The sequence below is a fragment of the Heteronotia binoei genome, chromosome 6 (assembly GCF_032191835.1).
Source record: "Heteronotia binoei isolate CCM8104 ecotype False Entrance Well chromosome 6, APGP_CSIRO_Hbin_v1, whole genome shotgun sequence".
In the NCBI taxonomy this organism is placed as follows: domain Eukaryota; kingdom Metazoa; phylum Chordata; class Lepidosauria; order Squamata; family Gekkonidae; genus Heteronotia; species Heteronotia binoei.
The window spans coordinates 18,194,106-18,217,938 of record NC_083228.1 but is presented as its reverse complement, the minus strand read 5'-3'; the positions used below and the strand labels follow the sequence as shown (position 1 = coordinate 18,217,938).

The window sequence follows — 23,833 nt, the reverse complement described above, 5'->3', positions numbered from 1 at the left end:
AACAGTTTTATTCAGTGTGAGCTTTTGTGGGACAAGCACACTCCCTCAGACAGAATGAAAGAAACAGAATCTTACATACCTTACAAATAGCCGTTGGGTAGTAAGAGTTGGGTGGCGAGAGCCAGTTTGGTGTAGTGGTTAAGTGCGTGAACTCTTATCTGGGAGAACCGGGTTTGATTCCCCACTCCTCCATTTGCAGCTGCTGGAATGGCCTTGGGTCAGCCATACCTATAGCAGGAGTTGTCCTTGAAAGGGCAGCTGCTGTAAGAGGTCTCTTAGCCCCACCCACCTCACAGGGTGTCTGTTGTGGGGGGAGGGAAGGTAAAGGAGATTGTGACTGCTCTGAGATTCAGAGTATAAGGTGAAATATAAATTCAATATTATTTCTTCTTCCTCCTCCTCTTCTTAAATTAGCATACAGAATAATAAAGATGTTTTTAACTGATTAAAAGAATAAGAAGTTAGGGAGGTGGAATAATAAGCTTCTGCAACAATTATGGAGGTGAAGTTTGGCTTCCACTTTTAAACCTCTTTAAAGTTCAACAATAGCACCCAGAGAGCGATTAATGTGTCTCTGAGTAGAAACATACACTAAATAAAGTGGTTTAAACCTCTTTAACCCTACTAGACAGTTTGGGCTCAGGGGAAGGGCTTGGTGAGACTCAGTGATTGGTTGCTGTTGGAAGTCATTGGAATTATGGATACATAGGCCAAGTTCACAAAAAGAGATAAAATTCCCACACTGCATGCATGACTATGAACAGAGAAAGGTACGTCATGTCCAGTGCTATATTCTGAGTCAAATACAGTGATAGGAATTCAACATGCCTTTCAGTGGCAATTTGTTTGGGCAGGGCACTTCTTCCCATGTTTCCACGAGGGAAAACTGACAAATTCCTGAGGCTTTATTTGCAGTTCAAATTAACTCCGGTGCTGAAAATCAAATGACATTTCTATCACTGAGCATTTTACAGTGCAACTGATTTTCTTTGTGGGGTCTCTGTAAACATTTAACAAGCTCGGCCTTGAAACAGTAGGCAAGGGTGCTACTGATTGAACAATGAACCGCTGTACTGATTGAACGGCCAAGCTGTCAGAGGAGACAAGGGGTCTTCCCCAGTCAAAACAATGACTTGGATCCACTGGAGATTTTGGTAGATGGAGGGGATCTCCATCTGTGGACTTGAACTTCCCCGTGTCTCCCCATCCTGTCAACTTCCCCCCAAATGCTGATTTTTGGAGAAAGCCCCCCCCCAGCAACAGAAGTGGGAAATCAGTGGTCTGCAGTGTGGTATAGGAATCAACAAAAATCACCTTCACAATCTATATCTTGGCCTGCCATTCATCAAAGTTCCAGGCCTTTCTCCAACCCAAGAAAGCTTCCTCCAACTCTGCTGGCTTTTTCTCTAGGACTTACAAGACTGTTTTTTGTATTCTTGTTTTTTTTTTTTTTTAACTTGGACTGTGACCGTAAATAAACTGACTGACTGACTAACTGACTGATAGAAGACCACTATGAGCAAAAAGTGTGAGCTTGGCTACAAGACTATCTTGTTGGTATGAAATTTTGAGAAGGGGCGGGGGGAAATCACAGGATAGAGCCCTTAGCTCCCCAGCTCTATGTGCTGAAGCAATTGCCACTATAAAGGCTGTATTGTACAAAAGGAAAGACACATCAGACCTTGCTAGAGTTTGAACAGTCTTATGTACAAAAGCAAAGACAAACCGCACTGTTCAGGATTTCTGGGCCGCAGCGGGCTATGCTGATCAATCGGGTGTCTGACCTAAGTTTGGCATCAGGTTGGAGGAGGGTCAAAAGGAGCGTACAAATTTAACAAGCTCTTTAGAAATGTTTTCAATTAAGGTGCTGAAAAAACTGGGCTTTCCTTCAGAATCCTGTGAAAAGTGGATATCGCTGCTAAATGTACTTTAGAAGACCATGATGTTATGCCCCCATCCTTCAAAAACAGGAGATAGTGCACAAGTCTCAGGGGAGACCCCTCTCCTAGATGACTATGTTGAGAACCTTTTCCACTTTGCCACATACAACTTCCTGGTGGATGGCTTGCAGCAGTGAAGAGTACCTCTCACACCCTATGCAAGAAGGGGGCTATGGCTGAATCAGCCTTACAACCCACATTCAGATGCCAAACTGGGCCTATATGAAGTAAGTCCTCTGCTGCTGGCCAAGACTCGTGCACCTCTTGGGACATAGAACCGGGAACCAAATCCTATGAGGTCAACATGTGGATTGGTCCACTCTGAGTTTTATCATTACCTTGTAGACAATATTGAGAGAAAGGAAGTAGGAGTATACAAAAAAACCCTGGCATTTTTCAAGTTTGGGTATCCCGAACATGAAAAATATCTTTTCCAATATTCCTGAAACCCAATACCAGCATGGTACTCAGATTTGGGAAATATTTGGGAAACCTGATTTTTTTTTTTTTGCTACATTATAATGGAGAATCAAGCTGCAAGAGGAGCTATCCTGGGATCGGCTGGAGTGGTGGAAGCTAAGAGCTCCACGCCACCACAGCTGGGGCTGGTTCCTCTTGCAGTTTGTGCTGCCCCGGAGCTGCAGGATAGCTCAGTGCTACAAGCGAGCATCAGTTGGGGCAGAGGGAGATGAGAACTCCATAATGCCTCAGCTGGGGCTGTCTCAGAGAGCTCCGACTGCCCTGGCTAATCCTGGGCTGGCCCCTTTTGCAGCTCAATTAAAACTGAGCTGCAAGAGGAGACAACAACCCAGGCTGAGGCGGCGTGGAGCTGTTAGCTCCCATCATCCCGGCCAATCCTAGGCTGTCTCGTTTTGCATCTCAGATCCTGGACTGGCTCCTTTTGCAGCTTGCCATCCATCCATCTGCATGCCTAAGGACTGAAATCACCAAATACAAATACTCCTTCTCTGCCCAGAGATGGTTCCTTGGTGCGAAAGGTTACCTGCTCACCAACTATAGAGCAGCCTCCCTTTCATCAGCATGATGCCCTCTTTCTCCTTGACCCTCATGCTCCCTGACAGTGGCAGGACTGCCCTACTCATAGTGGAATCCATCTAACAAATCCCCAAGAGTCTTATCTGTATGCCTAACTGATTGTCTCTGCTTCTTCAGGTCAACCACCTTGGCCTTGAGAGTGCAAACTCATTCCCTGAAAACCAGGAGCTCCATGATCCGAGAGTACACCTCTGCTGGCATTCTACTTTCATAACTGGTTGTGGTGTTGTTGTTTTAATACCCCCTTTTTATAAATCTCCTGTTTATGCACACTTATTAGTGGAAAGTCTGCTTACTCTGTTAGGGATGTGAAGAGACTAGTGCCCTGGCATCCTCACCTTGCTGTTGAACTTGCATGTCTGCTAAATTCACCTGTTTATTCCCTCATTCCAGACCCTTTGTCATTGGAGCAGGGCCTGCTACCTTTCAGCTTCCTCTGTATATTCAGTATTCCAAACAAGGAAAAGTTTTAACTCAACCACACTTCATCTCTGTACTTCAGGAAATATTTAACTTGATTAAAAACCCTTCCTGCATTTGCTAATGCTGGCTTTGTTCAGGGGAAAAAATGATTTCTAGCCATTGCCTTTGACACAAGCAACTTGACTGTTTATTCAAAGAGCTCAGCGAGCTGTGAAGAGTGACATTTAAAATATAAGCATTGCATTTTATTTGACAGTGTTATTAAATATTAGGCCCGAATTATGCTCAGGTTTAATCAAGTGGCAAACCTAGGTCACCCAGGGTGCTGGAACGGAACTGGGTTACTGTGCAAGTACTTTGACAAAGCTGATCAAGTTAAATCACTTTTTAAAAAGCCATTTGGAAAATTAAAACCAGCCTTAATTTGACAATGTGATTATCATATGAATGCAAATCTTTCCGCAGCTCCAGAATGAATCCCAAAGTTTTCTGAATTAGTATTCTAAACAGTTTGCCAATCAGAAAATAAAGCACAAATGTTAAATACATGTAGCTATAATAAATGGATGTTTGCACAGTAGGCATGAGTCTTTATTTATATTTCATTAATTCATTATCTGATGATATAATAAAATGTGATGGAAATTGTGACACATACAGGATAATATTGCTTTTTCAACTCTGCGGTCCCGGTCTTGTAATGAACGCACACAGCAGGTGGGACTCTACATGTACAGGGGAACAGCTAGAATAAGCCTTCTGAGTTAGGTCACCAAGTCACACTGCCACCATTGCAGAGCTTGGAGGAGAAGGCTTCTCGGTATAGCTAAATCAGGCCTGTAGCCAGGATTTCTCATTTGGTGGGGCCCAAAGCCAGGATTTTTGTTTAGTGGGGAACATTTTTTGTGGGGGCCCTAATCATTATGCTTAAGCGTGTAACTTGGTTCCATTGCTTCAGAACAACATTTCTTTTAACCAGTTTCTCAGGTCTGACACAGCAAGGCAGGTTTAATTTGGCTGCCTTTTACTGAACAGTAACATCAATAAAAAGGTAAAGGTAGCCCCCTATGCAAGCACCAGTCGTTTTTGACTCTGGGGTGATGCTGCTTTCACAACGTTTTCATGACAGATTTTTTACAGGGTGGTTTGCCATTGCCTTCCCCAGTCATCTACACTTTCCCCCCCAGCAAGCTGGGTAGTCATTTTACCGACCTTGGAAGGATGGAAAGCTGAGTCAACCTGGAGCCAGCTATCTGAACCAGCTTCCACTGGGGTCGAACTCAGGTCGTGAGCAAAGGGCTCCGACTGCAGTACTGCAGCTTTACCACTCTGTGCCACAGGGTTCTTTTTGGTACCAGGTTTGGTTTGATGGGGGGGGGGCTGGAACCCCTTGAAAACCCTCTAGCTATGGGCCTGAGCTGAATGCACCTGGTAAGGTTATTTTTTAGGGTTCTTTTCTTTTTTAGATTCAGATAAACCAAATGCACACACTTAATGCCTAATTCAATGCATAAGTTTTCCCTTGGGAGGCTGGTGTGTGTGTTTTTGTGCGTGACATGTTAAGGACGTCTAGTGGTCTAGATGCATTTTAGAAGGACCCCAAACATCAATACCAATATGTTAAAAATTTGCAAACAGAGAAGCTATAGGTAGGGTAGAATGTTCATACAATAGTAAGACCTACAGAATGCCTTGGACCTAAAATTAAAGTTAAAACCAACACTTTCCTTAGTAAATAAATAAATGGCCCCTCCAATCAGCTGATTGGAGGGCCCATAAAGGTAGAACAGGGATTTGATTGGAGGGGCCTGGAACCCCCTGAAAACACTCTAGCTATGGGCCTGAGCTGAATGCACCTGAATAAAAGCCCCTCTTTAATTGGCTTTTTTGGGGTCAGCTGTAGCCAGGGGTGGAATTCTAGCAGGAGCTCCTTTGCATATTAGGCCACACACTCCTGATGTAGCCAATCCTCCAAGAGCTTACAAGGCTCATTTTGATGATATAATAAAATGTGGAACCCTTGTAAGCTCTTGGAGGATTGGCTACAGCAGAGGTGTGTGGCCTAATATGCAAAGGAGCTCCTGCTAGAATTTCACCCCTGGCTATATCAGTAGTCGAATACAGATCTCTGAATCTCTGATATGCATTTGGCTGAAAATACTGGTAAGGTTTTTTTTTAGGATTCTTTTCTTTTCTTTTTTAGATTCAGATAAGCCAAATGCACACACACCTAATGCCTAATTCAATGCATATGTTTTCCCTAGGGAGACGGATGTGTGTTTTTGTGTGTGACATGTTAAGGAAGTCTAGTGGTCTAGATGCATTTTTAGAAGGACCCCAAGCTGATGTCCACTCAAGGCACGTGGCTTCAGGACTGAAGGATTGGGAGAGCATTCGATGCACCGGCAAAATCCACTTCCTTCTTGTTTCTTTTTTAAGTAGAACATTCCCCCCTCCAAAAAAGGGGGAATGCAGCAACGAGAAAAATCAACTTAAAGTCGGGCGCTGATCTACCTGACCCAGAAAGACCACTGCTAATTAAAACAATATCCCTTGGCTGATGACGGGAAGGAAGATAGCAAGTGAACTTAATGGGAGGATCGTAAGTCCTCAATGGCAGCAGAATCAAATCTATGATGCGGAGTGTGTTGTACAGTCGGATGATGCAAAAGACATATGCTACATACTTCCTTAAGCAGATGATGTATTTGGAACTGCTTTTGTGCTGGGGGTGCAACCAACAAAAGCTACAGCGATGTCACCATGGATGAACTGCATGCTGTTCGCTTACTGCTCAGCCGATAGCTATTACGACATTAGAAATACTCAGGGGTCATTTTGTAGAGGAAAAAGGTTCAGGAGCTCAGTAGAATATCTCATTTGCATATGCCCTGAGATCTGTGTGCAGTGGGGAGAGAACTCCCCACTGCATGCAGACCCTGGCTGGAGGTTCAGGAGCTGTGCTCCTGTGAGCTCCTGCTGAATTGGAAATGCTAGGCTTTCAACAGTTAGGAGGGGCCATATTCCTTCCTAATAATCAGAGGGACTACCTACAGTTGCCATTGAAGTGCTGCCCCAAACCTAAATGCAAAGCAATTTTTGGCTTTTTCTTCCTCGGGTTTTACAGAAAGCCTCAGCAGTGCACTCCCCTGCCCCCCCCCAAAAAAAAACAAAAAACTAGAAAAATTATTAGGAAGGCTATGCCTCCTAAGGCAGGGGTGTCAAATATGTGGCCCAGGGGCCAAATCAGGCCCACAGAAGGCTATCAGGCTCTTGAGCAACTGGCTCTTGCCTGCTTCCTTCTGCATAACAGCTTGCTTTGCCAGGCTTGCTCAATTGTGCAGGAGCTACAGAGCAAAACCTGTATTTCCTCCATTGGCTGAGGCTCCTCCCTTGGGGAGGAAGGGGAGGGAGGAAGAGCCTACTTTCCCAGGCACAGCAGAGCTACTGAGCCAAGCCTCTTTTTCTTCTACTGACTGAGGCTCCTTCCCCTCCTGGTCCCCTGGGGAAGGAAGGAAAGAGCCAGAGCTTCCTCTGTCCAGTTCCCTGGGCCCCATGGGAGAAATACAAAGAAAGCACCTTTAAGACCCAGTGCTAATATTTTAAAGATTTTTTTAAAAAAAAAAAAAACTTTGTTTTTGTGGGGTTTTTTAACAAAATTTATATTTCTGCTACCTAATCATAAATAGGTACACACATGGCCCGGCCCAACCTGACATGGCTCGGCCCGACAAGGTCTCATTTATGTCAGATTCGGCCCTCATAACAAATGAGTTTGTCACCCCTGTCTTAAGGTTCTTAGAAGGCTGCACTTAAACCACCATTTACATCTGAAAATTTTTAAGGGTAAGGAAACCAATTCTGACCTGACTTGGATGACCCAGGCTAGCTTGATCTGATCAGATCTCAGAAACTAAACAGGTTCAATCCTGGCTAGTATTTGGATGGGAGGCCACCAAGGGTCACTAAGGGATCCAGGGTCACTAAACAGAGGCGTTGATAATGGCAAACCACCTCTGAACAACTCTTGCCTTGTAAACTCTAGCGCAAAGGTGTCAAACATGCGGCCAGGGGCTGAATCAGGCCCCAGGAGGGGTTCTATCAGGTCTCCAAGCAACTGGCTGTCATCTGCTTCCTTCTCCCTCCTCCTTGCTCCCTTCTGCATCACAGCTTCCTTTGCCAGGCTTGCTCAATCACACAAGAGCTACAGAACAAAGACAGAGCGAAGACAGAGGTCCTTTGCCTGGGTCGCGGCGGTTTAGAAAATGGGGTCTCTCTCCCAGTTTTTGACGGGGTGCAACTGGTAGCAGTGCGCAGAGTTAAGAGCTTGGGAGTTCTACTGAAGCCTCCCTTGACAATGGAGGCCCAGATAGCAGCTACTGCCAAGTCCGCCTTTTTTCACCTTAGACGGGTGAGGCAGCTGGCCCCCTTCCTGGAGCACGGCGACCTGGCAAAAGTGATCCACACAACGGTCACCTCGAGGTTGGACTACTGTAATGCCCTCTACATGGGGCTGCCCCTGTACCGAACCCGGAAACTGCAGCTAGTGCAAAATGCAGCAGCCAGGCTGCTACTGGGACTGCCTTGGTGGGAACATGTGCAGTCTGGGCTGTGGGAATTGCACTGGCTGCCAATTGTTTACCGGGTTCGTTACAAGGTGCTGGTCATTACCTTTAAAGCCCTATATGGTCGAGGACCTGCCTACCTTAGGGACCGCCTCTCTCCATATGTTCCCCAGAGGGCACTGCGATCAAGCTCAAAAAATCTTCTTGAAATCCCTGGGCCAAAAGAAACTAGATTAAAAGCTACCAGAGAACAGGCGTTCCCTACAAAGGCCCCCCAATGGTGAATCAATTGCTGGAAGAGGTGCAGGCCCTACGGGATCTTAACCAGTTCCATAGGGCCTGCAAAACTGCCCTCTTCCAGCTAGCTTTTTAAGACAGAACTCCTGATAAGATCAGTAATACCAAGCCATCTTATACGCCATTCGATTGTATTTTAATGTCATACTGTTTTATTGGTTTTATTGTCTAAATTAATTATATTATCTGTTATTTATCTGTATCATGGTTTACCATGTCCTGTTAGCCGCCCTGAGCCTGCCTAGGCGGGGAGGGCGGGGTATAAATAAAATAAAATATTATTATTATTATTATTATTATTATTATTATTATTATTATTATTATTATTATTATTATAATATTTTCTCCATTGATTGAGGCTCCTCCCCTGGGGAGGAAGGGAGGAGGAACAGCTTGCTTTGCCAGGCTCTCTCAATTACACAGCAGAGCTACTGATCCAAGCCTCTCTTTCTTCTACTGGCTGAGGCTCTTTTCCCTCCTGATCCCCTGGGGAAGGAAGGAAAGAAAGAGTCAGAGCTTGCTTTTCCTAGTTCCCTGGATCCCATGGGACAAATACAAATGAAGCACCTTTAAGACCAATGAGTGCTAATGTTTTAAGCATGTTTTATTTTAACTTTTTTAAAAAAAATCTTTAATTTTGTTTGTCGGTGTCCTTTATAAGGTTTATAACTCTGCTACCTAGTCTTAAATAGGTACACAAGTGGCCCAGCACGACACGGCCTGGCCCGGCATGACAAGGGCTCATTTATGTCAGATCCGTCCCTCGTAACAAATGAGTTTGACACCCCTGCTCTTGGGGGGGGGGGTCACCATAAATTGGCTATGACTCAACAGGATGCAAAAACCAAACACTCAACTCTGAAAAGACTGTTTCTTAAGATGTGTGTATTAAAGATTAAAGATGTGTCTATTAAAAAAAATATAAAATTCTCCATCCTTGCCTGTTTTGACCTCAAAATCCTGCTTTCAGTTTTGCTTCTCATTTATATTTATATTTGCTGCTCATTTATATGCAATTCCTTATTTCTGCATCATTTTTTTCTGATTCTTTGCCCTGCATTTCCACCATAAACCATATGCATTTATCAACATTATTTGTGCACCAGTAAATCTGCATTGCACATTACATGTATAAATGCCACACGCTATATATATACACCACATAATCTGCATATAAAAGCTATAGACATGAATCTTCAAAGAGAACCATGAAAAAATGAAGAATCAGAACAACTGACCAAAATATAAATGTGTGTTGAAAAAAAAGAAGAAAAGGGAACATTATTTTATCCCTAGTGGATGTATAGGCTGCTTGGGTTGTAGCACACCAACGTAGGGGGATGAAGAAGTGGATTTTAGACTACCCTAAAGATACATTACAAAGCGAGGCATGCAATGTTCCAGAAATAAGTTATCTGAGAAATCCTGTGACACAAAATCGATGGATGGCTCCCAACATCAGTCACTGCGAGCATTCGTGTGTTTCCGGAAGCTACTGGTTACGGAAAGGTGGCTAGACTCATACAGGTGCTCTGACACATGCTCCATTTTTCAGAAGTCCAGATCTCAATCTATTTTGCCACACATGACCTATCTTGGCTTCACTAGTTCAGCTCGAATTCTGCTGACTGCACAAAGGAGGGAGGCAATAATTCAGCAAGCTGTTGAGATGCATCCAAACTAATTTGAATGCATTGGTTTCTGCCTGTGATTACACTACTTTGCTGGAAAACATGGTACTGGTTGCCAACTTCCATCTGAACCACTTATAGTGACTATTTTTTTTTAAGTGTAATATTGCACCATTACACTATTTCTACTGTTAGATGATAGCCCTGGCGTTACGGCATACTAATGCTAATTGGTTAAGAAAACGCAAAGATATACTTCCCTGGAGAAAGCAAACCAAACAAAAAGCATTAGGGTTTGTAGAATCTTTCGGGCTCAAGTGCCGTGTTCTACTGGAGAAAGTTTTTCTTCCGGACGTTTCGTTCTCGGCTGCAGAGAACAATGACTCAATGCACAGCAGCCAAGAAGGTCAGAGCGCCTGCTCCGGCTGCAATGCCACTGAGGATGTTCTCCGCAGCCGAGAATGAAACGTCTGGAAGAAAAACTTTCTCCAGTAGAACACGGCACTTGAGCCCGAAAGATTCTACAAACCCTAATGATGTTACCAGCCGTGAAAACCTGAAATCTTTGATACAAACAAAAAGCACTAGCCAGTCACTGATCACAGTGCTTTTTGCAACACCCACCTTCTCTTCCCACGTTTCCCATTTGAATTGAGACTTACTATTTATATGTCTCTGCGTGCTATCAGTGTCTGTTTCTTAAGATCATTATTCTGCTTACCCCCTTTGTTTACTGATGACCAGGGTGGAATTCTAGCAGGAGTTCCTCTGCATATTAGACCACACACCCCTGATGTAGCCAATCCTTCAAGAGCCTGCAAGGGTCTTTTTTGTAAGTTCTTGGAAAATTGGCTACATCAAGGGTATGTGGCCTAATATGCAAAGGAGCTCCTGCTAGAATTCTACCCCTGCTGATGTCCATTTATGGACACCCCCATACTCACCTCTCCCCATTTTGGGTAGATTAGCACCATTATACCATGTCATAATAATAATAATAATTCACCATGCAAAAGTAGAAATAGTGTAATAGCAACATTTTTTAAAAAAAATTAAATTTAAATGATGGTAACCAAAAGCAGTTCAGCGGTTAACAACTGGGAACCATAAGAAGAAGAGTTGTTTTTTTATATTTTGCTCTTCATCACCCAAAGGAGTCTCAAAGTGGCTTACAATCACCTTCCCTTCCTCTCCCCACAACAGACACACCCTGTGAGATAGGTGGGGCTCAGAGAGTTCTGAGAACTGTGACTGACCAAGGTCACCCAGCTGGTTTCATGTGGAACAGTGGGGAGTCAAACCCAGCTCTCCAAATTAGAGTCTACTCCTCTTAACAACTATACCATGTGAAGGTACAGCAACTTGGCACTGTAGAATAGGGGATGATAAGCATATGGAGCAGAAGTCCATCAGTGGCTATTAGGCACAACGTATTGCTGGAACTCTCTGTCTGGGGCAAGTGATGCTCTGTATTCTTGGTGCTTGGGGGGCACAGTGGGAGGACTTCTAGTGTCCTGGTCCCACTGGTGGACCTCCTGATGGTACTTGGGTTTTTTGGCCACTGTGTGACACAGAGTGTTAGACTGGATGGGCCATTGGCCTGATCCAACATGGCTTCTCTTATGTTCCTGTGTTTTTAATAAGTTGCTACTGCAGAAGCTCAAAGCTGCTCAACATGGACCCTGACAATGACCGCTGAGGCAATCCAATGAGAAGTCTACGTTTTGTCTGACTGCAACAGCTGAGCAAGGTACTTTGCCTGGTGACCGTGTTCCTGTCAAAGGTTTGCAGTATGTCTGCAAGTGCTATATGTCAGATTCCAACTTTTGGCGCATTGCAGAACTACCTGAACCAGTTTAATAGGCACATCAGTGAGTAAGGCTCAAGTGCCTTCACTGACCAATAAATATTTCTTAGGAGATTTTCTTGCTCCGGGCTAAGAAGTCCAGACATTGCAAAGCGCTAGGAAACTGCTAAAGCTTCTCTGCTTTGCATTTAGGAATCAAGCGGCATCACAGAAATATAAATATTCGAGGTTTGCTTCTTGTGCTTCCATTCCTTGCTGTCTCTGGAAAGTGGGCATCTTGCAGGGAATAGAAGGGGGAGAGAGACTAAGAAATAACTGGGGATATTGTCCATTTTGCACTGCATCCAAATGTGCAAGGAAGTATGTATTCCAATGCACTATGGATAACACACTATGTGCTAGGGTTGCCATGTCCAATTCAAGACATATCTGGGGACTTTGGGGGGGTGGAGCCAGGAGACTTTGAGGGTGGAGCCAGGAGCAAGGTTGTGACAAGTATCGTTGAACTCCAAAGGGAGTTCTGGCCATCACATTTAAAGGGACCGCACACCTTTAAATGTCTTCCTTCCATAGGAAATAATGAAGGATAGGGGCACCTTCTTTGGGGGCTCATAGAATTGGACCTCCTGATACAATCGTTTTGAAACTCGGCGGGTGTTTTGAGGAAAGGCATTGGATGCTATGCTGCAAATTTGGTGCCTCTACCTCAAAAAATAGCTTCCCAGAGCCCCAGATACCCACAGCAATTCTCCATTATACCCTATGTGAATCAGTCTCTATAAGGAATAGTGGAGTGCCCATCAGACATTTCCCTCTCCCCCACCCACTTTCTGATGACCCTAAAATGAGGGGAGGGCCTCCAAACTGGGGGATCCCCTGCCCCCACCTGAGGATTGGCAACCCTAACTAAGTGTACTGGGATGCATCTATAAATATGTGCCAGGACACAAACTGCAAACATTTCTTTGTGGGTCTCTACTTGCACAATATAGTGGAGTCTACCGTTCAGCTTTAACATTCATGTCTGATACGGTAAGTTCCGCACGATATGCATTTCCCCTGCAGAAAATCTTTCTTTGACTAGGGCTTCACATAGGGAGAGGAAGTCTGATGAGCCACCTCCTGCGGAAGGTTCGTTTTCAACCATTGTCCCAAAGACGCAGTAAATCTCAGATCTCAGCAAGCCGGGGGCACACTCCAGAGTCACCATCACGTGGCAGCGATGGGCGAAAGTCATACTGAAGTGACTTTCCTGCATCAAAAATGAATGTGACAATCAGGCCTCTGAGATGAGGGGTTCAAAACCGAAGCATCAGACTGTAATTCTACGCATTGCTGATTTCGGTGGGATTGTCACTCGCAGCTTTAGAGATTCAATGCCCAGGAAGGCAGGAATGAAAACATTATTTCTTGGCATCTATTCAGACTTCAGGCTATCAGATGAACGGAAGGAAAGAAAAATGAATAGCATGGATGGGATTTTTGCTGCTGTTTTTTTTTGGGGGGGGGGAATACCACCACTGACCTTTGTTATGTCCTCTATAATTTCATTTTCCGCCCAGTCCTGAAAATTTCTCTCTGCTTATATTGAAGGTCAAACAAGACAAGAGCTGTCTGTGACCAGAACACTCTCTGGCCTTTTCCAAAAAAGCCAATTAGCAGGCCCGCAGAAGAAGAAGAAGATATTGGGTTTATATCCCGCCCTCCACTCCAAAGAGTCTCAGAGTGGTTCACGATCTCCTTTACCTTCCTCCCCCACAACAGACGCCCTGTGAGGTGGGTGTGGCTGGAGAGGGCTCTCACAGCAGCTGCCCTTTCTAGGACAACCTCTGCCAGGGCTATGGCTGACCCAAGGCCATGCTAGCAGGTGCAAGTGGAGGAGTGGGGAATCAAACCCGGTGCTCCCAGATAAGAGTCCACACACTTAACCACTACACCAAACTGGCTCTGGTAATTGCTCTGAAGATCAGAAAATGTCACTTGGGGAGGGGATGCATGATTCTTTCTGTGCTTACCCCTTCAGTGATTTGAATCAACCCCAAAATTATAATTAACTTGGTGGGAGAGGGAAAAAACAGGTACATGAAGGGGTGAAATTCTAGCAGGAGCTACTTTGCATATTAGGCCACACAACCCCTGATGTAACCAATCCCCCAAGAGCTTACAAGGCTTTTTCTTGTAAGCTCTTAGAGGATTGGCTACATCAGGGGTGTGTGGCCTAATAAGCAAAGGAGCTCCTGTTAGAACTCCACCCCTGGGTACATATATAGATCCTCATGGAACTCACAGCAGTTTGTGGAAAGAGGTGTTCTACAGTGTTGAAGATGCACTGGAAGGAGCGGTTACAGGCTTCCTTCCCCAACTACCCTGCCACAGTCTTAAAATCAACAGGTTCTTTCATGTCATGAACGGTGAGTTGTCACACTCTTGTAGGTAGGCTGTGAGGCTCAATGACCTCAGCGAGGTCCTCCTCTCTTTCCAGTGGCGGACAAAGCAGAAGAGAGGGCAGAGCTGTTACATTCCTTCCTCTTTTGACCTGCACTCATTCGTTCCCAGGGCTTTGGCTTATTCTCAGGCATGAATGGCATGCCAAGAGACAAGTGTTGCCTAGACCCAGTGCCTCCCATTACTGCTGCTCTGGTGGTGAAGAATCCCAAAAGGTTCACAAGGTTAGAAGTGAGTCCCGCTGCAAAACTGTGACTATCATGATTCTAGAATACATCTGTGACACAGAGGACATGATATAGCTCGATACGATATGGCTCAAAACCAGGCCTCAGATTCAGCAGGAGCTCACAGGAGCACAGCTCCTGAACCTTTCTGAGGGTTCTCCCTCTTCCTCCCCACCTACCTTATCCATTGAATAGCAGGTGAAGCTGCATAACAATCCCTGCATTAGGAGAGCGGGCAGCCAGGCAGCCACCAGGGGCTTTGTCACACCCCCAGCAGCCCTCAACAAACCCCTGGAGAAGCCTGCACCACCCTTTCTCCACTTCTTATGTGATTTTGGGTGGTGGGTGGCTTGCTGGCCTTTTGACTGGGAGGAGGGGGTAGGAGAACCCCAGGAGACCGAGGCCTGCTTTGGTCGACTGGATCTCTAGCCAGCCCAAGGAGACCTCACTCATCTGGGGCTCTCCTTCCTTGCATTGGGTTGTTTTTGGCTGGTGGGGGGGCATATGCGAATGAGTTATGTTAATGAGTTCCACCACCTATTTTTCTACAAAATGACCCCTGTTCAAAACCAAATCCATATAGCTAGAGAGGGTTTACAGACTTCATCTTGTGCGAAAGGATGTTCTACGGGAAGGGCAGGCTAAAAATTGGAAGGAAGGAAGGAAGGAAGGAAGGAAGGAAGGAAGGAAGGAAGGAAGGAAGGAAGGAAGGAAGGAAGGAAGGAAGGAAGGAAGAAAGAAAGAAAGAAAGAAAGAAAGAAAGAAAGAAAGAAAGAAAGAAAGAAAGAAAGAAAGAAAGAAAGAAAGAAAGAAAGAAAGAAAGAAAGAAAGAACTGCTCCACCATTGCCTGTAGTTGATTACAGCCCATGTAATTTGCTATGGAGGCAATAAAATGAATAATCAAAGAGAGCAATGCAATGTAAAATGGAGTTATATAGCACAATCTATATTCAGAGTATTTCCCATACATTAGAAAATTCCATTTAAGACTACACAGGACGATCTATCCCAACAACTTTAAGTTAAACACAGAACACATTTTATTTTTTTAAAAAATGTTTAAAGTGTATCTGTGGTAGATGAGATGCGAAGGCGTGGGTAATTGGTTGTATGACTGAATAGAATTACATGGGGGAAAGAACTCAGTTCTTTGGGTGGGCAAATGAAGAATGCCATTTGGCTTGGAAGTTGAACTTCTGGGGAGGGGGAGAACGACATGGCTCAAAACCAAACCTATGGCTTGTCCCATTATATATAAAAAAAAAACAAATGCAACAGAGGAACAGCACCATAATGACAAAGAGAAAATGCAGAATGCACTTCTGAAGGAAGCTCATTCAAGGTCAGTGGAGAAGTCTGAAAAGTACTTTAGTTTTGTTGAAATGGAATTTGGAGTGAGGTGGGAATTATATTAAAGACTTGGGTAACAATTTGGATGGGTTGGCAGACTTCTATGTGATTCTGCTGCTTATTTTGAACCCAGGCATGCCTTAGAGACCAACAGAATTTTAAGGAGCATGTGTGTCATCTGCACCTGGAAGTCATGGTGACCTCTGGTGACTGACCCCTACTTTGGGTCTGGAGGATATTCAGAGAGATGGGTGAATAAAGCCTGACCCTGTCTTCCAAACTGCTGGTATCCCAAGGAGGTCTTCCATCTAAGTACTAGCTAGAGTCAAGCTTGCTTAGCTTCTGAGATCTTATGAGATCGGGCTTGCCTGGGCTATCCAGTTCAGTGCATATCCTGAAAACCTTGTTAGTCTCTAAGATGTTACAGGACAAAAATCTCGCTCTTCTTCTGCAGTTCAACGCAGCTGTCTTCCCGAAATGCTGCTTATTGTATGTTCTGTCTGTGGACGTTACTAAATTTATTTATTTTGATTGGATTTATTTTCACTAAAGCATGCCTAGTGAGACATAATGTTCCAAATGAATAAATGCATGTCTAGAAGGAGGTGAATGCAAGCCATTGGCTTATTAACCGGCTCACTGTCCTGGAGAACAAGGACTGAATATCTCAGTCAGATGAAAGAAAACAGTAGGATTCAGGCATTCGCAAAATGTACCAGAAGCATACCGAACGTTGTAATGGACCAGAACAATTGCCGTTCGCCACTGGAAATCTGGGTTCCAACTGTGGGATCATCAAAGGCAACATGATTTTGATTGTCTCCTAAGCTTCAACCTTAGTTCTGCCCTTCACAAAAAAACAAAGATGAGGTCAATCCCGTTCCCATTAGAATCCCAGCTTTCTTATTGAAGAGGACCGGCACCGCACATCGCTGCGATTCAGAATGTTAAGCGTCTCGCTGCTTATTACCAGCGCAAAATGGTAAAATCGATTTATTCCATCCCAAGTGGAAATATCACATACAAACTGTCTATAGCCAGCTAACCATGTGCCTGTTCTTACCTTCCTGATGCCTTCAGAAGGGTTTGCTACACAGTTATCAGCTCCATTATTCTTACTGATTGTCTTCCACAGTTCGGCAAAGGTGCTGTCTTGCTCTAACGGATTTGTCCCTTTGGCTTTAAAGTACTCGTACACTGCCGAATCTTTGACAGTACCGTAAGACACATCCATTTGTTTGGAAAGATCCTGAAACGTTCTGAAATGCAAGAACAGTCAAAATATTAGTGGGATGTGGGGAGCGCTGTGATTTTACATGTTCAAAAATACTTTTTTTTCTTGCTGCCTGAAGAGAGCAATGGAACTATTCTGCACTTTATGAAAAATTAAGCAGCAGACTTCTCAGCCACTGTTAAAATAAAGACTTGGGACATGGAAGCTCTCTGGGTGACCTTGGCATAGGCTTGCCAATCCCCAGGTCCCAGTGGGGGTTCTTCCGCTTTCCCAGACTCCTTCCCACCCCAGTCAGCTGGCTGGCAGGGGGAAGCCCCGCCCCAGAGGACCATGTGACTTTGAGCCTCCGGAGGCTTCAGTCTCCAATTGAAAGGCTTCCTCTTGGGATGGTGTGTCTGTGTTGCTATGAAGAAGTTGGCAGCAACTCGTGAGTAGAGAGGCCAATCCCCTGCTTCAGAGTCGCCAGAAATGGGGTGGCGGGGGGGGGGGGAGGGAAACGTCTGCTGAGCACTTCATTATTCCCTATGTGGAGATCGATTCTCATAGGGTATAATGGGGAATTGATCTGGAGGTTTCGGGGGTTCTGGAGGAGCAGTTTTTTGAGGTAGAGACACTGAATTTTCAGTATAGTATCTAGTGCCTCTCTCCAAAGAGCCCCCCAAGTTTCAAAGCGATTGGACCAGGGGGTCCAATTCTATGAGCCCCAAAAGAAGGTGCCCCTATCCTTCATTATTTCCTATGGAAGGAAGACATTTTAAAAGGTGTGTTGTCCCTATAAATGTGATGACCAGAACTCTCTTGGAGTTCAATTATGCTTGTCACACCCTTGTTCCTGGCTCTGCCCCCTATGTCTCCTGGCTCCACCCCTAATGTCTTCTGGCTCCACCCCCAAAGTCCCCAGATATTTCTTGAATTGGACTTGGCAACCCTACCTTGGCAGTCATATTCTCTCAGCTTAATCAGCCTCACAGAGTTGTTGTGAAGATAAAACGGAGGAGATGAGAATGGTGTAAGACACTTTGGGTCCCCATTGGGGGGGAAATGGGATAAAAATGGACTAAGTAAAAAAACAAACACAGTCCAGTGGTACCTTTAAGACCAATAAAGTTTTATTCAAGGTACTAGTAATAAGGCCAGTTGTGCCAAGAAATACAACGAGCTCTAGAAAGACCCTCTACCATTGCCATTTCTCCCCCCACCTGTAACCATTCCTGCACCCCTGCTCAGTGCTTTCCCACCCACCCTGTGGCAAATATTCCTCCAATGCAGCTTTCCTCCCACCAACACCCATGTGGCATGAACCCCACTGATCCACAGCTGTCCGAAATTTAGCACCCAACCCTCGCCACTTCCAGGCCGCATTTGCTGACCTTGGAGCTGCCACCACTGTGTCCATGCCTTGGCCTCTGCAAGGTCTGGGAGCTGTTTGCCGCACCTCTGGTGCTCTCCCCCAGCCTCCCATGGGCAGGGATGGTGTGGGATGGCCTCTGAAGTGGCAGCGGCTCCTGGACCCTCTTTGTGGCTTTTGGAGGTCAAGATAAAGCTGTGGCGGTTCCCGGGAAGCAGGAGAATAGGCTGCAAAGGGTGCTGATTTCAGAGGTGGCCATGTTGTCTGGGTGCTGCCGCTGCTTTCCCGGAGCATCCCGGAAGGGCCCACATAGCACCACACTGAAAGCAGGCCGGATGACTGTAAAGGCTGTTGGGGAAGGGCAGTAATAGAATGGGAATGGGAAGGGATGTTGGGAGGGAGCGAAAAGGAGACCGGTGGGCTGAAAGGCCTTGCAGCCATCAGCAGCGTTGAAAAGGAGGCTTGGAGGGGAGGGAGGGGAAGCATTTGAGTGGGCCATGGGCTGCCACCGCTGCTGACAGCTAAGGGGAGGAGAGGCACTTGTTGGCCAGCTGTGGGCAAGGCGCAGTCAAGCTGTCTGTGACATGGGAGTAAGGCACCATCATCTGTGGGAATCAAGCAGCCCGGGAGGTTCCCAACCCACCAGCTCACATTGGGCCGGCAGGGGGAACCTCCCCCTACGTGGCCAGCGCAATGACATCACCCAGAAGTGATGTCATTGCACCGGCAACGCCGTGTGGTGGCTACTCTAGGCGTTTCCAGGAAAACTATGGTTCTCCTGGATGCTCTAACCATTTGAGAGGGAAAATTCTATGGTACAATAGGTTCCATAGAGCTTTTCCCTCCCAAATGAGTAGAGCATCTGGGAAAACCATAGAGTTTTCCTGGAAACACCTAGAGCGAACACGCACAATGTCACCAGCATGATGATATCACTTCCGGGTGACATCACTGTGTCTAGCGTGAATGTCCCCCACCAGAGAACACAGAGGACTTGGCAACCCTACATTCAGAGCATGTTGATTCTCTATTAAACTTCCCAGCTCTTGTACACTGCGCACCTATGCTTACAGGCTCCTGGTCTCTCTGGGCCTGACACTGCTTGATATCTAACCGTTAAAAGATTTGGATTGGGAGCTTTGATTGAAAGATGTGCTCTTGCCTACAAGGAGGGGTATCAGGAAGAAGGCTGCTAACTTGAAACACCGTGGTTGAATGTTTTATCACCCCCTGTCTTTACTACTGCATGTAGTTATAGCCAGAGTGTGGCATAGGGTACAAACGGAAGGGTAAGAGCTTAAGGGCTCTTAAACCAATGGATCACACCTGATAGCCTTGGCCAGATGAATTAGCTTGGTGGTCATCACCCTGGGACGTCGTTCACTTTTTAGTTTTTGTTGGGGTTTTTTATATTGTTTATGTAAAATTGTTTAAAAGTATATTTTTGTAAGCCAAAGAGGGTCCCCTTGGGGGAGAAAAGTAGAATTTTATATATAACAAATCCCATATATAACATATCCCATCCAACACAATCTTAAAACTCTCCTGTTTCAATTAAAAAACAAACAAGAGAACGAAATGCTGTCAATAGCTTTTACTTGAATTCACAGTACATTGTTTCTTCATATCTGCTAGGTTTTTTTTTTGGGGGGGGGGGATTAGTTTTCTGCTTTGTTTTTAAATGTTATTGTGTTTTATGTTTCTGATGCCTACGGATCCGTCACTGGGTGGATTGGTGCAGTTAAAATATTGAAATAAACAAACCAACAAACTTTCTGCTTGACTTTTATAAAGGTAAAGGTAGTCCCCTGTGCAAGCACCAGTCGTTTCCAACTCTGGGGTGACGTTGCTGTCACAACGTTTTCACAGCAGACTATTTACAGAGTGGTTTGCCATTGCCTTCTCCAGTCATCTACACTTTCCCCCCAGCAAGCTGGGGACTCATTTTACCAATCTCGGAAAGATGAAAGGCTGAGTCAACCTCGAGCCAGCTACCTGAACCCAGTTTCCACCGGGATCGAACTCAGGTCATGAGCAGAGTTTAGGACTGCAGTACTGCAGCTTTACCATTCTCCAGGCAAACTCTGTGGATTTTGCCAGTCTCTTAACATTCTAAATTGAGGCTGAACTGGTCATGCTTGCATTTATAACATCCGAGGCATCATAAGTAGTACATAATGAATAGGAAGGGAATATGCTATAATTGTGCAGAAGGGATACGAAACAGGCCTGCTGTGTTAAACCCATATTTGCCAAACGTTCTCTTCCTTATTTCCACATTGCCACTGCTGCACGATTCCTACAGATATTAATGAATTAAACATGAAAGAGAAATGCAGACAAAAAAAAATCCTAAATAATTTTGCAATGAAGACATCTTTCTAATGATTGTTCATTAATCACATACAATTAGAGCAAAGCAACATCTTGCTGTGAACAAGGAAACGGAGAGAAATGCTCTCAAGCAGGGAAGTAGGGTGCGGGGGGGGGGGGGGGACACCGAATCTTGTCTCTCCTACTTTCCCCTTGTTGTCTCATGACAACAACATAAACAAAAGCCAAGCTTTGATGAATATGGGGAGATCAAAATGAATTACGCAGCAGAGCCTAAAGATGAAACAGCTTTAAATTATTGCTGAGCCAGCCGCTAAATTAATATATAACTGTCACAGAACACCAGAGCTATTGCTTTCATCCAGGACATTTGAAATGGTAATTTCCTTCTTTTTATGAGTAGTTAGTCACAGACTTTCTGAGTGGCCAGACAAGCAGGGAAGCATTTAACTATCTTCATCTGGCTGGGGGGATGCAATGATGGTCTGCAGGGTTGTTGTTGTTTTTTTGTAGAAGGCACACCTTTGCATATTAGGCCACACCCCCTGATGTAGCCAATCCTCCAAGAGCTTAGAGGGCTCTTTGTACAGGGCCTACTGTAAGCTCCAGGAGGATTGGCCACATCAGGGGTGTGTGGCTTAATATGCAAAGGAGTTCCTGTTGCAAAAAAAAAAGCCCTGATGGTCAGCTTACTGATGTTTGCATGGTGTTCTACCGCTTGACAGGGTCTCAGCGGAATACCAATGTCTCCACCATTACGTGAGTTGACATGGCATGAGTGTTATGTAGCACCATCAATATACATGTGCTTTATAGAAAAATGTCAGCAAAAAAAGGAACAGTACAGTGCAAGTTTCAAAGGAAGGAAGATCAGCAAGAAGGGAGAACAAGGGAGAAATAACTTTTGTTGAGTTTTTTTTTTAAACTAATAAACACGTGCAGGTCTATGCACTGTAAAGCACTACCCAAAAATAACCTCAACAGACTATATGCACAATCCCATCAAGATGACTTTTTTCTGGAAGTTCATTGTGCTCATTGCTAATTAGGGTTGCAAAGTCCCCCCCCCCAGCCTCTGGGGTGCGATGACATCACCCACGATGATGTCATCGTGCTGGCAACATCGCATGCCGGCCACTCTAGGCATTTCCGGGAAAACTCTATGGTTTTCTCGGATGGTCTAACATTTTGGAATGGAAAAACTCTATTGTACCTATTGTACCATAGAGTTTTCCCTCCCAAATTGCTAGAGCATCTGGGAAAACAATAGAATTTTCCCAGAAATGCCTAGAGCGGCCAGCACACGATGTTGTCAGCGCACGATGTCATCGCCAGCGACATTGGGGGAGGTTCCCCCTGCTGGCTCAGTGTGGGCTGGCAGGTTGGGAACCTCCCGGGTGGGAGAACCCCCACCTGGACCGGGGAATTGGCAGCCCTATCGCTAATGGAGAAGGGAGAAACTGCAAACAAATGGAAATTAAAAAAAAAAATAGAGGAAAGAAGGTCAAGTAGCCAGTGTGTTCTGGTGATTAGAGTGTCATCCTAGCATCTGGATAAGAACATGAGTGGGAGACAACCAAGGCATTCCACGGTTGCTATGCAGAGGCAGGCAATGGCAAATCTTCCCTGCCTTGAAAACCTTCTGGAGTCACCATAGGTCAGTTGTGACTTGATGGCACTTTTCACCACCACCAAGAACATAGAAGAGACCACACAACATGCCTCTCCTTATGCAAATGCAATGAGACAGATAACTTTTTATTGAATATGCAAGATCTGAGACTTTTTTTTTTCTTTCACACTAGCTGCTTCTTCTCATCTTTGGTTCCATCATCTATGGAACACAGGAAGTGTAAAGATGAATACAAAATATCTCATTAATGCACTCTGCTCTAAAGGAGACATGACCAACTCAAAAGGGACATGGCTTTCTCAGATACGACTTCAGTAGGGTTTAATCCGATAATTATGAAGCAGACCTCTGGCTCAAGAGGTATATATGCCTAGCCAAGTTTTATGTCTTAATGGTAGCTGAGACATTAGTTGCTTCTCTCAGTTTGCTGTCCCTTCAAATCTGCCCATTTTACAAAGCAACTCCACCCCATCCCCTACCATTCTTTAACCTTCTCCTCCAACTGAAGGTTCTTTCGGAGTTCCTCTGGATCAGGGGTGGCCAACGGTAGCTCTCCAGATGTTTTTTGCCTACAACTCCCATCAGCCCCAGCCAGCATGGCCAGTGGCTGGGGTTGATGGGAGTTGTAGGCAAAAAAACATCTGGAGAGCTACCGTTGGCCACCCCTGCTCTAGATTCTTCTTTCCCACACTGCACTCTTCCTCAACAACTGAAAAACTCTTCAAGCCCTTAAGCTGATCGAAGCATCTAAAGTGGTTTAGGTTGCTTTACGGACTTCTATCAGTTTAAGCTCTTAAGCAGCTTTAAATAAGGCTTGCGAATACTGTCGGTCTCTATTGCTGAACATTCGTGAATGGTTCGAGATGATGTCTAAAATAGTCCCAGAACCCCAAAATCTTTTTTTCTCCCTTCTGCGTTTCTGTATGTATCTTTAGTATAGTCTCAGATACATTACTATAAGGGAGAGAGATTAAAAATGAGGATTGACAACTATAACGCCAAGCACTAATACAAGACTTATGAATGTGCCATTCAGAGTTTAATTATTATTCCACAATATTTGACAGTGTGGCGTGCTGGTCTTTCTCAGTTTCCACTTCAAAGGTCAACATATATTTTATGATGGACGATATGTCTACATGAATACTTAGGTACAGCCAGGGCTTTTTTCCCCTGGGAGACTGTGGTGGAATGGAGTTCCGGAACCTCCTCATGGGGGGAAAAAATCTCAGAAAAAGTTTAAAAGTTTTGCATTACATGAAGTGATGCTGGGAATCTCTCCTGCTGGAGCAGGGTAGCCGAACTTCCTTAACATAGGACCCACACAGAACACCAACAGGTGTTTGAGAGTCACAAGACAAAAATTTCAGATGTTTGAAAGCTACAAGACAGGAAGGGAGGGAAGGAAGGAAATGGAGGGGGGAGGGAGGCGAAGATGGCAAGAAAGCAATTTTAAATGCATTCTCCAAGCTGCCAGCTGGCTTGGGTTGGCAAAATGATTGAAAGAAACAAATGCCTTCTCCAAGCTGCCAGATGGGGGCA

At 45.0% G+C, this 23,833-nt stretch overlaps 1 protein-coding gene across 3 annotated transcripts in view; it reads right to left on the bottom strand.

The window, feature by feature from the left end:
- Window positions 1-23,833, bottom strand: part of GRID1 (glutamate ionotropic receptor delta type subunit 1) — a 1,287,113-nt gene that overhangs the window by 57,909 nt on the left and 1,205,371 nt on the right. For all 3 annotated transcript variants that reach the window (XM_060241077.1, XM_060241078.1, XM_060241079.1), the window contains exon 13: window positions 16,806-17,001. In XM_060241077.1, coding sequence (XP_060097060.1) covers window positions 16,806-17,001 — 196 coding nt within the window. The remainder of the gene's footprint in view (window positions 1-16,805; window positions 17,002-23,833) is intronic.